This window comes from Sapajus apella, unplaced genomic scaffold, assembly GCF_009761245.1.
Source record: "Sapajus apella isolate SASKATOON/1434 unplaced genomic scaffold, GSC_monkey_1.0 scaffold69, whole genome shotgun sequence".
NCBI lineage: Eukaryota > Metazoa > Chordata > Mammalia > Primates > Cebidae > Sapajus > Sapajus apella.
In genome coordinates, this window is record NW_022437009.1 from 6745571 (window position 1) to 6760441 (window position 14871).

General features: G+C 38.6%; 1 protein-coding gene across 2 annotated transcripts in view; it reads right to left on the reverse strand.

The window, feature by feature from the left end:
* The window catches only part of MAGI3 (membrane associated guanylate kinase, WW and PDZ domain containing 3), a 283654-nt gene extending 269234 nt beyond the window's left edge, over positions 1 to 14420 (reverse strand). Inside the window, exon 1 of one of the 2 annotated variants that reach the window (XM_032249723.1) lies at positions 13584 to 14420. In XM_032249723.1, the coding sequence (XP_032105614.1) occupies positions 13584 to 13899 (316 nt within the window). In that variant the 5' untranslated portion in view covers positions 13900 to 14420. The remainder of the gene's footprint in view (positions 1 to 13583) is intronic. The other variant, XM_032249724.1, reaches the window with a different exon arrangement.
* Positions 14421 to 14871: the final 451 nt, after the last annotated feature.

The window sequence follows — 14871 nt, forward strand, 5'->3', positions numbered from 1 at the left end:
AAGAGTTTGTGGCCCTTCCCTCCAGTGCTCTGCTATTAAGACCACTCAGTTCTACATCATGCATTAGGTTTTTCTCATCGTTTCACTCATAGTTTCTTCTCCCATAATTTTAGTTTGTACTTGGTTTCTCATGGCCTCTCCAACTTTGACTCTCCCTCCCCACCCTCACAATCAGTGTGATGTGTTCAGGAAATACCAACAACTACCACCATAGTCAACTGTGACAACAGTGAAAAGGGAGCCGGGAAGATATGCATAGTAGGTTTGCTACTATATAGTGTTTCTACCATACAGATATAGCAGACATAAAGAAATTCAAGAGCATAGATAGCAGTAAAATATGGGCAAATAATTAATTTCAGTATTTATTTGTTTTTACATAATTATTATGCAACTTCATTCTTAAAAATGGCTGTTGGACAACTCACAAATTCTTGAATATTTAACAATCGATCTTGCAAAAGAGTACAGCCAACTTCAGTGCATCATTCACTTCAAAACCTCTCAGCTGAAGCTCCTACCCGTATTTGGCAATTCTTTCCTTTTTGTCTTAGTTCAAAAGATAATAAGCCCCACTCATCTTTTTAAGCTACAGAAATCACAGGTTGCTGACTGGCCAATAAATTGGTTGCTTTGGGTGAGATGCTCTCCCTGCCTGTGGCTTGCAGGGGAGGTTGACATCAACTGATATCAAACATAAATGTCTCAGCAGCAGATATGGGAGGTGGGACAGACACAAGCTAACCTAGGACAAAAAGTTGCTACAGATGTTAAAATCCCTTGGCCCCATGATCATTCCAACTACAGGCCATTATGAAAAGAGAAGCTCACAGAAATGACAATGAGTCATCAAGAATGGGCTAAACTGTAATTAAAATACTATGTTTAAGAAGGTGAGTGCCTGGGAAAGGATCAGCTATCACTCAGCAACTTCCTCCTTATAGTATGCCTTCCTGAAACGCAGAACTTGGAAAACTAAAAACTGTATTTTCCAGACTCCTTTATAGCTAGTATTCTGGATGCAAATCTGATTCCACCATTAAGATGCAGGACACAAGGTATGGAAAGCAGAAGCAAAGCAGAACCCCATTGGCCTGTAGCTTTTAGCTGCTTTCAGCTTGTAAATAAGATCATGAAAATGTCAGTATCCAGCTTTGAACCAAAACAAAAAAGAATTTTCAACTAGGAGTACAAGCGTCAGCTAGGAGGTTTTGCAGTGATGCAATGGAATTGGCTGTACTCTTTTGCAAGGCCAATTATTAAATTTTTATGAATTTTACAAATCAATTGTCAAACACAGCTATTATTAATAACTTAGTTGCAGAAAATTACAATTAAGTTATATTTAAAACAGAATTAATCATTTTCTAATTATTTTATAGACAGTGGCAGAGGCAGCAGGGACCGGATTCAGCATAACAGCATCTAGTCACCAGTTCACAGGCATCAAGGAGAAGCTGTCACAGCAACGGCCAGATGCTGCATTCCAGACTTCCAGCAGTTACAATGTTAACAGCAGTGGCTGTTGTGATCACCTTGATCACAGCTACAGTAGTATTTTCTTGCTACTGTTTCAGTAGGAACCTCCTGATTGCCACTTTCCTGAGGTGGCAGCTCCCACTGTGGTGCTGTTTCAAGGTGTCCTGGAAATCATTCTCAGAGGCCCAGCCTAGAGCCCAGCCCTCCAGCCCTTTCAAAAGATGCCCCAAGCAACTAAGTCCCTGCATTATATCCCTTTCTGTTTCCTGCACTGAACCCTGACTGATACTGCAAAGGAGCATGTGGTAAATGGATTGCAGAAAGATTTTTCCATGTCTACACTCATGCTGTTCTTCCACAGATCTACAAAGAGCCCAAGCAAGACTCTATCATTCCCATTAGTCTTACCTAACGAATACAGTTTCCCCAGAACTGCTACCTCAATCTCCTTTCTTCAGTTTTGCCTCACAGGGAGTACCTTGTCCTCTGCTGTGGCCAGCTTTACACGGCCTGAGACATCTTCCTGTCCTGCACCTAGCAAGAGCACAATTCCTCTTTTCAGTTATGTTGTCACTGCAGCTGAACACGCTTGAGGACACTGAGCCAAAGGTATCCTTGACAGTTCATCTCCCACAACCCTGAGTGTCCCCCTTGCCCTAAAATTTATCTTCCCCCAATGCATCCCCTAGTCGGTCAAGGAAAAAAAATTAAAGTATAGCTGACTCTAAATCAGACTTGTATCATCAGCCCCACAGAGAGGGCCAGAAACGTGTTAGCAGTCTACCATATAGCCGGAATTATTCAGAAACATTTTGCTGAAAGCATTGTGAAGAAGCTCTCATAGGAAAAATGATTTTTCAAACCTAAAGCAACGATCAAGAATAAATACTTAAATATTCAGCTGTTATACCAGCTAACAATTTTGACTGTGTAAATCTTAATCATAAGTTATACCATTATAAAGGCTTAAAATGCCCTGAAAATCTATGGAATATTATAATTAAAATTCTTTCTTGTGCTGCAAATTTGGGGATACCACTGCCTCTAACCACATTCATGCATGCTGATGGCCTAACAAACTGAGTCTAGCATATTACACTTAATTCCAAGAGAATGTAGAGTTCATAAAGAAACAGAATATGTTTAACAGGTCCTCTTTCCACCAATTTTCTACACAAATTCTTTTGCTAGAAACTAGAACAATGAAAGGAACAAACAACCTGAGTTCTAGTCTCTGCTCTACCATGTTCATGCAATGACTTCTGCCATTACTAAGCTTCAACTTATCTATCTGAAGACTAAGATTGGATTGCTGTGCTTCCTTCCACTCAAGTGACTGACTTTAAACCAGAGAGAAAACATAACAGCACAAACACTTAAAGAATAAGAGGTGCCAAGAATCCACAACCTGCTTTACCTGCCTCTTCAAAGGATCCATCTTAGGTATGCAATACTCAAAGCCTAGAAGGAGAAAGGTCTATTTAAATGCAATAAATTATTCTTTTATATAGCTTAGCTAAATTTTATTTAAGCAAAGTGTACCTTTGTGAGAAGGGTCTGCATGCTTATAAAAGATCCCTAATTCCAAAATATATTCCTTCCTACATTCAACATTTTCTAGGTCAGTGAATTACAGAGCAAGTAGAAAGGGAATACAAGAACAAACAATATTATTTCCAGTACCAAATACACAATTTTCCCAAGTATATTTATCCTAAAACGTATCTAATATATTTATCTAGGCTTTTATGTATTACAGAGAATATTTTCAGCAATAAAAATATTCTGCTGAAAATATTCTCTTACAAATGTAGCAAGAATACTTTCTGCTTGATTAGTAATTCTTGGAAACGACTACTTTATCATGCAGCTTAGGTGTACAGATTAAACTGCACTGCCACAAACTCTGTTTTGAAACAGAACCAAGTAGTGAAGCCTTTAAGTACTTGACCAATGTTTTACTGCATTTAACATTCACGCAAACAATTCAGAATTGGGTTTTTTTCCTTATGCTAGAGAAAAGAAGACAGATTTTTTTGGATATAATGAACTAATATTCCATCTAGAAAGTAAAGAAAGACTCAATGCTGTTTCAGTTCATAATTCTACCTGTGAGTCTGTGTGAACTTTCATGTGTTAATCTCTCTCTTAAACTCAGTTTTTTTCATGTGTAAAGTAAGATGATAATATCTGACTCGTGGAGAATAAAAATATAAAGTTCTTTATAAGAAAACACGAATGCTAACGTTTACATCCTCATAAACCAAATGAGACAGGTATCAAATGCCCTGACACAGGAATTATCACTCTAAATGACAGCTAGTATATCGTGACAAGTCCCGAAGTCAGAATATTCCTATTAGAGCAAGGTTGTCTGAACTTAGGGTTGTCACCAAAGGGAGGCTGAAGTGTCATTTCAGTCATCAGCATTACATTGTGAGATTGCTCTAGTTAGCAAATCTAATTCCATTCAAAGGAAACTAAAATTTTCATTAGCATGTGCATTCTAACTTAAACACTGAAATTAGTGAATAGAATTCTTAGCTAAAATTAGTAATATTTTGACAAAGTGTTCTGCTGAAAGCTACCAAGTTGGGTGAAGACACAATTCTGAGGCTGGGCGCTATGACTCACACTGTAATCCTAGCACTTTTGGAGGCCGAGGTGGGTGGATCGCCTGAGGTCAGGAGTTCATGACCAGCCTGGCCATCATGGTGAAACCTCATCTTAAAAAAAAAAAAAAAAAAGATACAATTCTGTGAACGGAAGTAATGAAGACTATATCATTGTACTAGATTTTATGGCTTAATTAATCAATATACGGAATTAATATTGGCGAACTCTAATCATTACAGGCTTTTAAAGTAGAAGCAGTAATCTCCAAGTATGGTCTAAAGGCATCCAAAGGGTGTCCAAACTAATCTAACAATACGAAGTACTTCCCATGATGATTCTTACTGGCAAGCCACACCCAATTCCATGAATTTTCATTTTTATGTACAATAAGTACATTCACCAATAACCTACCAACATTTAATATTCACTAAAGGTCCAACTACCAGATGACACTTGGCAAAACTACAAAACTCCTACTGTGTATGCCATATATAAACTCAAAGTTATTACTAAAATTATTATTTTTATGGTACCAACGCTGAAGACATTGATACAGTAACTAGAATATAAAAATAATGCAAAATGTTATTTGGAGTACCCACTCATCTCTTTCAACTCTCTACCCATGCTCTGAGTTCCTCTGTTCTCCTAGTGGAGGCTGTAAAAAACTTTAAAAAGGGAATCAGATTTATCCTGCAATAGCTGCCAAATAACTTTGTTGGTAATTAAACAGGTAACACATTACACCATACTTAAGTAATGTTTCAAAGCTCTTATATACCCATTTTATATAAGAGTCAGTGAAGTAGCTCCTTTCACATAATTTCCATGAAGTCATGGTTAAAAAGTATTATTACAGAGCCCTCAGAACTACTACAAAAATGGTGCTATCTAGATTTATGTTTAAAAAGATCATTGTTTTAAAAGCAAAACACCTTGGAAAATAATTTATTTAGAATTTCATTTTCAAAATGGTAGAATAAAATTGTTTTAAAAGAATAATTGTTTAGGCTAATAATCTTTTTCTCAATGCAAAACACCATTAATCCTCCAACGTATTCCATCTACCTAAAAATCAACAGCATTGATTTGATTTTTTTAATCAAAGAAAATTAAACAAAAATTACAAGAAATACTTTTAAATTGTGCACATTCAGGTATCAGTATTTCAAATTTTAAAGAAATAACTTTTAAATAAAAGCAATTTTTGATTAAAAAATCAAATATAATATTTGAGTAAAAGCAGTGCCTACAAATCAAATCAGTTTTGGTTTACAGCCAATATCTGTTTTTCTAAAAATGATAGTTTTATGGCAACTGTGTACTACTGCTGGCTTCAAAGTAAAAGAGATTATATGTTTTAAAAGAGATCATTTCCTGTAGTATTGATTCCTCAGCATCCCATCCTTTCAAGAACTTCCCCTCCCTTATGTCTTGGGGTTCTACTATAGTTATTAATCATATTATGTTATTTATACCCAGCTGCAAGGGTGGACGTGTCCCCAGGCCTGACAAATCATGGCACTTCATTGTCCTCTCCTCTCTCCACAGCAATTGGTCCAAGAGATGGGCACAGGGCCAAAGTCCCTGGGTGAGATTTGTTATTAGACTCCAAAAAGATGAGAAGCTTTAAGGACCCTGTATGACTTGGAGGTTTGAGCTACCTTTTCTGCTACACAGACAGAGTCTAGCTGAGAAAGAATCCAACCCAGAAGAAAAGAGAACCAAATAATAATTCTAATGACAATCACTTGAGAACATGAAGTTAGCTGTTACTGATCTATGCCTGGATTTTAATGCATGTAAGTCAATAAATTTCTTCTTAGCTTAAATTAATCTCAATAGAGTTTCTGTCACTTGCTACAGAATTCTTACAAATACAGAAACTGATACGTAAACTAATTTTTTTCTTTCCTGCTGAGATCTAAGCTACATATCACAGGATACTTGTTGCAAACTAGATAACCATATCCAAAGAGTAATATATCTCTACGACTACTCCATTAAAGTAAACTTTTAAAAGTTATTTTATTGGAGGAAAAAGCAAAGCCAATCTAACTTAATTCTATTTAAGTTCACAAAATGAAGCATTAAATAAATACTTGTTTTTTCCTACCTTGTAGGCTATTTCCATGTCATAAAGCTACTTCTGTTAAATGCCACTATGTATAGTAAAATCTCATTTTTCATAGTCATATGTAATTTCCAATCAGAACAACAATGAGATACAGGCTTGCCTCTCACAAACTTCCCTGAAGCCAGAAAATAATAATTATGTCTTTAAAATTATGTACAAAAAAAACAGCAATAGCAAAGAGGCTAAAATGCCAGAAAGTTTTAATTAAGTAGATCAGTTACCATTCAAATTGTATACCCAAGACAATAAGAAGGAAAGCCTCCAAATAGAAAAGATCTTAATTATTAATAAATCTGAAACAATTTTTTTTCCAATTACAACTGCATGATGTTTTTTAAAAGCAAACCCTAAACTCCAAATAAATTATGGCAAAAAAGTTTAACCCTTTATAACCCATACAGAGTCTCTCAAACAATATCTCTCAGTATGTGTTAATAAAACAAGTACCTAATCACCTATAATGACAGTGTCTGCTTTCTCAGGTATTTAGATATGTCAGCAGTCAAATTATGGTCCTCAGAATGTAATCAATGTTCCCCTGGCCATGTTGGGATGACTGAAATGGGGGGTGGCTGCAATGTAGCGGGGTTGCTCCTGGGGACCACTGCAAGGCAGCTGAGTGTCTATATCAGGATAAAATTGCTATGGTTCTGGGGAGAATGGAGATATAATAATACCACCCTTTGCATTAGAAGCCAATCAGCTGTGGCTATAACAAAAGGAAAGGCAGGATTAAGTTGAAAATATATTTTTCAGTTCCCGTTTTCCTAGGCTAGCAAATTGTGTTTTCCCATAAAACTGGGTAGACTTCCAAAACAGCCCAAACTAGGGCTATTAACCATAAAGAACACAACTAACAGTACATTAAGGGTTAAATAAAAATATTCAGAGTATTACATTATGAGTGGAATCAGGCTGAAGGCAGGAATAGCATTAAGCACCTTACAGCATTATTTCGAGGAGATGACACATTAACAACAACAACAAAAAAAAAAACTTACAGGAGACTATTCATAATGGAACTACCTATACATTCAAACAATTAATATGATCTCCCATCTATTTTTCAATTATTCCATAATGTGGATTTTGTGCCTTTGTACAAAACAAAATTTTTTACACACAAACACACACAAAATTATTGAGATGAACCACATGGTAGACCTTACCGTATTGAATGTTTTTGCCCTGTGTTTTTCTCCTCTTCTCCTTCTTAACTACTACTGGAAAGATCCTAATTCCACTCAACCAAAACCTGTCATCTTTCAAAACCAAAATAAGTTCAGATTTATTCACAATTCATTCCTAAACCAATCAAATCAGAAAATAAGGGCAGATGGCGCGGATCCTACCAAGATATTAAAAAAAAAAAAAATCATTATTTCACTTTATGTACACATTTAACTTCCATAAATTCACTATACATACCTAGATGAGGATAATTTCTTAGAATTAAAAGAGTTTTTTTGGAAAAAATATCTTTTTAGTGCAAGCAAATTACTTCATCTGGTAGTCAACCAAAAAACTGCAATTGGTTCCAACATGGATGGAAAAGTGGCATGTAGGGCTCATCCTAAAAACAGCACAATGCAGTATTTTATGGACAATTTAAGGGCTTTTTGAAAAGACAGTTTTGTTTATATTTGATTTCCCTCTTTTTGTAATGACTTGAGAACCCAAATCCTTTCTAAAATGCAGTTCCACAACTTTTTGGAATAGCATACTATGCAGCCAATTAATTAATCCATCTAGTTTTCACCACAATTCATACTAAGACCTACCTAAAGAGTTTTACACACTGGCAGAAAAGTGAAAAAGGCAAAACCCTTACTACAGGTATTCCCTACCAATGAGTCATTAAGCTCCTACTAAACTGCCAGCTTCTTAAAGACACACCATTTCTGACTCATGTTTATATCGCCAGTGCTAGCTCCATGTTGGCACATGGTGGGTGCACTACTAAGTATTCGCTGAGGGAATGAATGTATGCCAGTAACAGAACTTCTTATTTTTTCTGTATAAAGTAAAATAAGCATCTTTTCTTGAAAAACATTCTGAATAATATTTGTTCTTCAAAAACAAAATATTAGCAAGATATTTTGTTAGCAAAATTAGCCAGAAGAGCAATGAACAGATTTGTCTCTTGCCCTACAAACAAGACTCATAACACCATCTTCCAAGCTTCTGAAACTCTTACTCTTGGCCATAGTTTTAAATTCAGGGCATTCATTCTCTCTACCAAAATGTAGTATTTCAAGAAAATTATTCCTCAAAATTTCAGAAGACAAAAAATAATTTATTAAAGGTGAAACAGTTCTCCTCTTCAATACCAAAACGCTTATCTTTTCTCAAATCACACATACACACCAAAAAAAAAAAAAAACCCTGAAATTCATATATTTTGAAATTGGTAAATAATATTGAAGTAATCCATTAAAACAAGACTCTCTTTCAACATCCTCCCAAAACACTAAGTGCCCCCAAAAATTACAAAGCAGTTAGCGGTTATATAGTAAAGACTCTGCATGAAAATATCACTTGAGAAGATTAGGCACTGACTTCATAAGTCAGACACTTGAATGAATTTAGAAGATTTGTTTTGCCGCCAATTTACATAAATTAGAGAGCAGGAAAAAAAAAATCACGAAAATCTGTCTCTCATAACAAAAGATTTTATAAAGTATATCCCAGGATCTCAAGGAAAAATAACGTATATGTCCCAGGAACACAGAGTTATGTTACATGAAAATCAGTTTCAGCAATAAATTGAATAAAATTCAAAATCATCTGAAAAATGAAATGACCAAATGTTAAGTATTTGTTTGTACCAGTAAGATAACAAGAAATTAAAGAATTGTTAAAATGCCTCAACCTAGGAAAATAAAGTTATACAAACTAAATTATAAAAAGTCTGGAGGTGAGGCCAGGATCAATATAGTACCCAAAATGATATACTAGAAAAGTTAACAAAAGTGTATAGTGTGTGTGTGTGTGTGTGTGTGTGTGTGTGTGTGGTGTGTGTATATATATGTATACACACACACATATCTACATATATAAATACTGAGATATTTGGATATAGTACTCCTAGAAAATGATGGAGAGAAAATATTTTTTTAAGTTCAAAGATTTGTTAATGATATAATAGTAGTCATCAAATATCACACAAGCAAATCGGAGTTTTGCCGCTATGGTGTTAAGTCCATTACTCATATGAATTGAAGGTGTCAATGAACAGAATCCAAAACCTGAACCCTTGAATTACTAAGAGCTTGAGGAAAAAAAAAAAAAAAAAAATACCAAAATTTGAAGTAGCAGGAAATGTTCAACTTTAAGGTTTATGAAAATGTAATGCTACTTTCCCTAGCAAAGGGGCTTGGCTTGCTTCTTTTTCTGCTGTTTCTAAAATAACCTCTAGGTCTCTAGGTTTTCTTGTTTTAAAAAACATACAAAGAAATGGATTGTAAACCTAGGAGGCTAACAGCTATCTCTAAATTCTCTTACCTTTCCCTTCCTCAAATATTGCAACCACCTAAATAAAACTCATCAAAAATGCCAAATGACCCACTAAACAAACACACACACAAAAAAAAACTAACAAAAAGATTCAAGAGATAGAGAAGAAAGACACAATATTATTTTTATTTGAATAACATAAATATTTCTTATTTAAAAGCATCCAGTAATGTTTCTTCATCAACAGGAAGTGTATTTCTAGGAATGAGCCCATTTTAACAAAACTCCATTACAAATTGGATGTCCCAAGGAGTCAGCAGTGAAGACTTTTACCTACATTTAACATTACCCAGGATCTGTTTCAACTTAATTTTTATTTTAAAAACCTGTAACATTGTTTTCTATGATTTTCATCCCTGGGTATACTACTTGCTTAGGATAGTTGAACGTAAGGTGTGCATGATATGGCAGTAGACAATGATTTCATGGATTTATTGTATCGATACTTAATCTCTGGAATAAATATTTACTGAAATTTACTGAAAGCAAACTGCTGAAATATGAGCTTAACGATGTATGAAGAAGCATAAAACTCTGCACAATTAGAGTTTGGGGAATTTTAGAACAAAATTAACCACTTGTATATTAATCAGAATAGAAATTATTTAAGAATATATACTCTGTAGTAAAATCAAAGAAACTAAACCTAGTCATAGGACCGTATCACGAAACAGTTTCACCAGAGGTTCAAAGTTCAACTTACTACTGGGAACAAAGTTCAAACTAAAATGACCACTTTTCTCTTTGCAGAAAAATAAACAACAGGGTCATAATTAAGAAACAGGTAACTAAATGGGCCAAGCAATAGGTGAAACTAAAGATTCTCCTAGATGCAGGCAAAGTACTGACTGCTAAGTACTACACTAATACTAACACAATAAGAAAGTACCTAATTTATTCTGGAAAAGCTTCAGATTATAAACTGCATTTTAATGAGTAACTTTCAATTCTCTATTAAAGTATGTAACAAAAGAAAGGGGAAAAAATAAAAGCTCAAAACAGCTGCAGGAAAGATGGTAAGTCACCTGGCTGATGGCACTGGCTTTGGGAGGGCTCCCCTTCACACCTACTAAGTGAAAAGAAGGCTAGGAAGAATCAGTGCTACAAAAGCCATGTCCTAGAACCCAGCTCACCCTTCTGCCATGGATTTTGTCAGAAGACAATATGACATAATTTCCAATTAGTAAGATGCAAATCTTACAGAAATGGTTAAATTTTACTGTTTTACTGTGCTAGTCTCTAAATGTCATGTTATAAATATGGTTTAATAAAAAGCAACTAGTCAAGACAAGAGAGTGCTAAGTATGCTTTACAATACCTTATTAAATTGAAAAATCCATTTCTCTCACAAAGTTTAGATAAAAGAGAAAAGAAAACAATGTTTACGGCAAGTTTCTTTTTAAATTCCCTTACTCTATTTTCACCCTTTCCAAAATAAATCATGAAAATAAACAATCTGGGTCTCTTCTGAAGATAATATTTGTTTTTAATCAAACTCAAAGTTCTACAGATAACCTCTTCAAGTTCTTAATTTCTAGTATTTAAGGTCTTTGGTTTAACCTGCAAAAATCTTGCTATTTTATAACAAATGATGATTTTAAGCAAAGCCATTTAAGGAAGCCATTTAATATAATACCTAACATGAGGCTATCAAGAAGCTAAGAATACTATTTTTTAAATGAGATTAAAAATTTTAAATTACAACCTCCTTAGAAACAATAATTAATCTCAGATGACACAGACATAATGGTATCTTGAGAAATTACTGACGCAAAGTGTCTCTTTAAAATATAAGTGTGGTATTCAGAACTTTATTACTAATGACTACAAAATGTTCCGCAGTCATTAATATGTTATTCCCCTTATTCTGGCTAAATATTTAAAATAGAACAGTGTCTGTGGCTGTCAGGGGGGCAAAATTGTATTGCTATAAAAATGTCAACTACAAACTGGGGCATAGGATGTTTATTCAGCACAGTTAATATTATTAATACTCTAAACCTTCAATTATTGTTAAATATAAAGGTTGAGAAAATGTATAACAGGTAGATTAGACTAATGAAGACTGAAATCTCTTCAGTCTTCTTTAAAAAAAAACCCTCACACAATAATTTAAAATACACCAGCTTCCTTGTCAATATATCAGCTTTAAAACTATTTCTAAAAATAAGATATATTCTCATTTATGCCCCTAACTAATCAAAACAAAACACAAAGCAATGATGCAGATGTTCTCATTATTCACTGACTCATGGGATTTGAAGTAAGATTTCGCACTTAGACTAGTAAATGCTGTCTATATTGTCTTTTGCATATTACAGACAGTGCCTGACTGGCCGAATTACAGCCCCAAAAGCCTTTCCTTTACCTTTTACACATGACTGTCAAAGTTAAGAGTCAGGAAAAAATTTTACAAATTCTCAAAACTATACAGAAAAAGCTGTTTAAAGTCTGCCAAAGTTGTAAAAAATTAACAACAATAAAAAGAAAATCTCACCACATAAACCCACACACTTAAAATGAATATGATGGAATAAGCTATAGAAAGAAAATCTTAATTAAGATCTTAGGAGCATGTGTGTGTGTGTATCCACAATACACACACATATGCAAATTGCATCACAAACCATCAATCTCCATTAAGCTCAAGGACTATTAGATACTAGTATTTATAAAAGGAGTTGCTGAGAAAGAAAAGAAATGAGGAGATAACATATTAAATTTTTCTCCAGAATTTTCTAGCATTTTGCCATCAAGGGATGGACTGCTATCTAGCCCAGGTAACAATTAAGCAACCCATTATATTCTGATGCACCGTATACTCAGTAGACCACATTCAGGAAAAACAGTTTGGTTTCTAATGTTACAATCACAGTTCTCTCTCCCACAAACATCTAAGACGACAGAACCACATTCTACCTCTGCTGAAACAAAACCAACAATGCTGTCAATAACAAATTCGTAAGAACTACTACATACTATCAGATCTCACTGTACGCTGTCTCTGATCAATGCTTTGAAACTGAACAGTATGCCATAAACGTAAGGTGCTTTGCAGCCGATTTTACTAGTATAAAAGACACCAGGGAAAGAAGCTCCTTTAATCTACCACTTCAACAAAATTCTGTAAAATCAAAAGCATTACAGAAGCTTTCACTCCGATAGGCATCTAGGTCTTCCTTCAAAATCCACTCTATTCAACAGCTCCCTGCAAGAAGAACACACCAGTCTGCTACATATCACATATTGTATCCTCATCGGTTCTCGGACACCTGAACCACCTGGACTGACAGAATTAGGCTGTCAGCTCCGAGATGTCTGCTAGTGTGCAGGAAACACTGAAGCAGCTAAGCCCTTCCAGGTACACTAGGTGGTAATCTTGACACCAAGTGCCTCTACAGTAAAGACCCTTTTCCCTGTTAGAAGATGCGTAAGATCGTTCCAAAGAAAATGCTACAATCCTAAGGACCTTTTTGCACAACAGAGAGCCGAAAAGGCTTGCTTTCTGTAGTCAAAAACTCTTGCCTGCGGTGGGAGATGGAGCTACAAATTTAGGAAACCCAGCTTCTAGTCGCAATTCTGTGACAGCTAGCACTGCTAGCGGAGCAACCCCGCCAAGCTGGAGCTCAGTTTTCCCATCGGCAAAATGGGACTCACCATGGTCATCCTCCTCCCTCGTGCGGGAGGGAGGTCTAAGATTACTCGGGACAATACGCGGTGGAGAGGTGCCGCAGCTCCCAGGACGCCCACCTGGAGCCCACCCTGGAGCCCACCCCGGAGCCCACCCCGGAGCCCACCCCGCAACACCCCGCGCAGATACGCAGGGCCGGCATACCTGGTTTCACAGTCTTGAGACGAATGGGCTCGCGGAAGTGGCGGATGACAGCCAGGGTGTCCCGGTTGGTGAGCCCGCTGACAGGCGTCCCGTTCACCTCCAGCAGCACATCCCCTGGGCTGGGCGCCTTGCCCGAGACGACGCAGCAGGTGCCCCCGCCGGGATCCTCGCGGAGCCTCCCCAGGTAGGGGAACTCGCCACGCTCCGCGCCACCGCGGATCTCCGCGCCGAAGTCGCCCGGGGGGCCGGCCCAGGACACCACGCACTCCTGCACCTTGCTGAGCCAGTGCTTCTTCTTCTTCAGCGTCTTCGACATCCCGAACCCCGCTGCACCATGGGGGAGACCCCGCGCGGGCGGCCGGGGCGCCGCTCCGGCCCCGTCTCAGCCCGGGGGCCCTGGGCGGCCCGCACAGCCCGGTCAGGGGGGCCTCGCCGCTCTGGCCCCCCCTCCCCGCGACCACAGCCCGCTGGGGGCCCGGCCGCTCCCAGCCCCGAGACGCCCCTTGGACGCCCCTCCCGGCTGCGCTCCCCGGGGCTGACCGGACTCCGCGAGGGCCACCGCGGGTTAGGCTGAAGAAAGGAAAAGAGAATTGTCCCCGGGCGGTTCCAGAAGGGGCTTCGGGCGGGGTCACTGCCGCCGGCTGGCCCCCGGGCTCAGCGCCCGAGCGGCGGGAAAGGCTGGGGCGGGGGGGCGGTGAGGTGAAGGGGGAAGAGCCGGGAACGGGAAAAATCCGTCGGCGGCGCGCATAAGCGCGCGTAGACACGTCGCGGGATCGACCGTGGCCGCTGCGGAGCTGTAGCGCGGAGACCAACGCCTGCCCAAGCTGCCAGGAAACTGCCGCTTTCAAACCCGCCGCAACCTCCTCCTCCTCCCTTTTCCCTTCCCCCTGCCCTCGCCCATCCCTCATCCAGAGCCCCGCCCCCTCCCGCCGCGCGGCGCCCGGCGCGCTGCCGTCACAGGCCGGGCGCTGGGGAACGAGCCCGGGCACTGGACTCTCGCGCCGGGGATTGGCCCCCAGCGGGCAGGGGGCGGACCACCAACGAGAATGAGGACCACTGGTTGGTCAGTGAGAGTGGAGGAGGCGGGCACTAGAATGACTGAAGTTTAGAGAGGGTGGAAAAAAGAAGTTTGGAGAGTGAGGGAGGGCGCAAGGGAGGGCGCAGAGGAGGGGCAGGAGAGTGGAACGGGCTGCGGGTCGCAGGGCCGGGAGAGGCCCTCTGCGCGGCGGCTGGAGCCGAGGAAAACTCCAATCCGAGAGTGACCGAACTCCCCGAAGTGGGGGCGTGG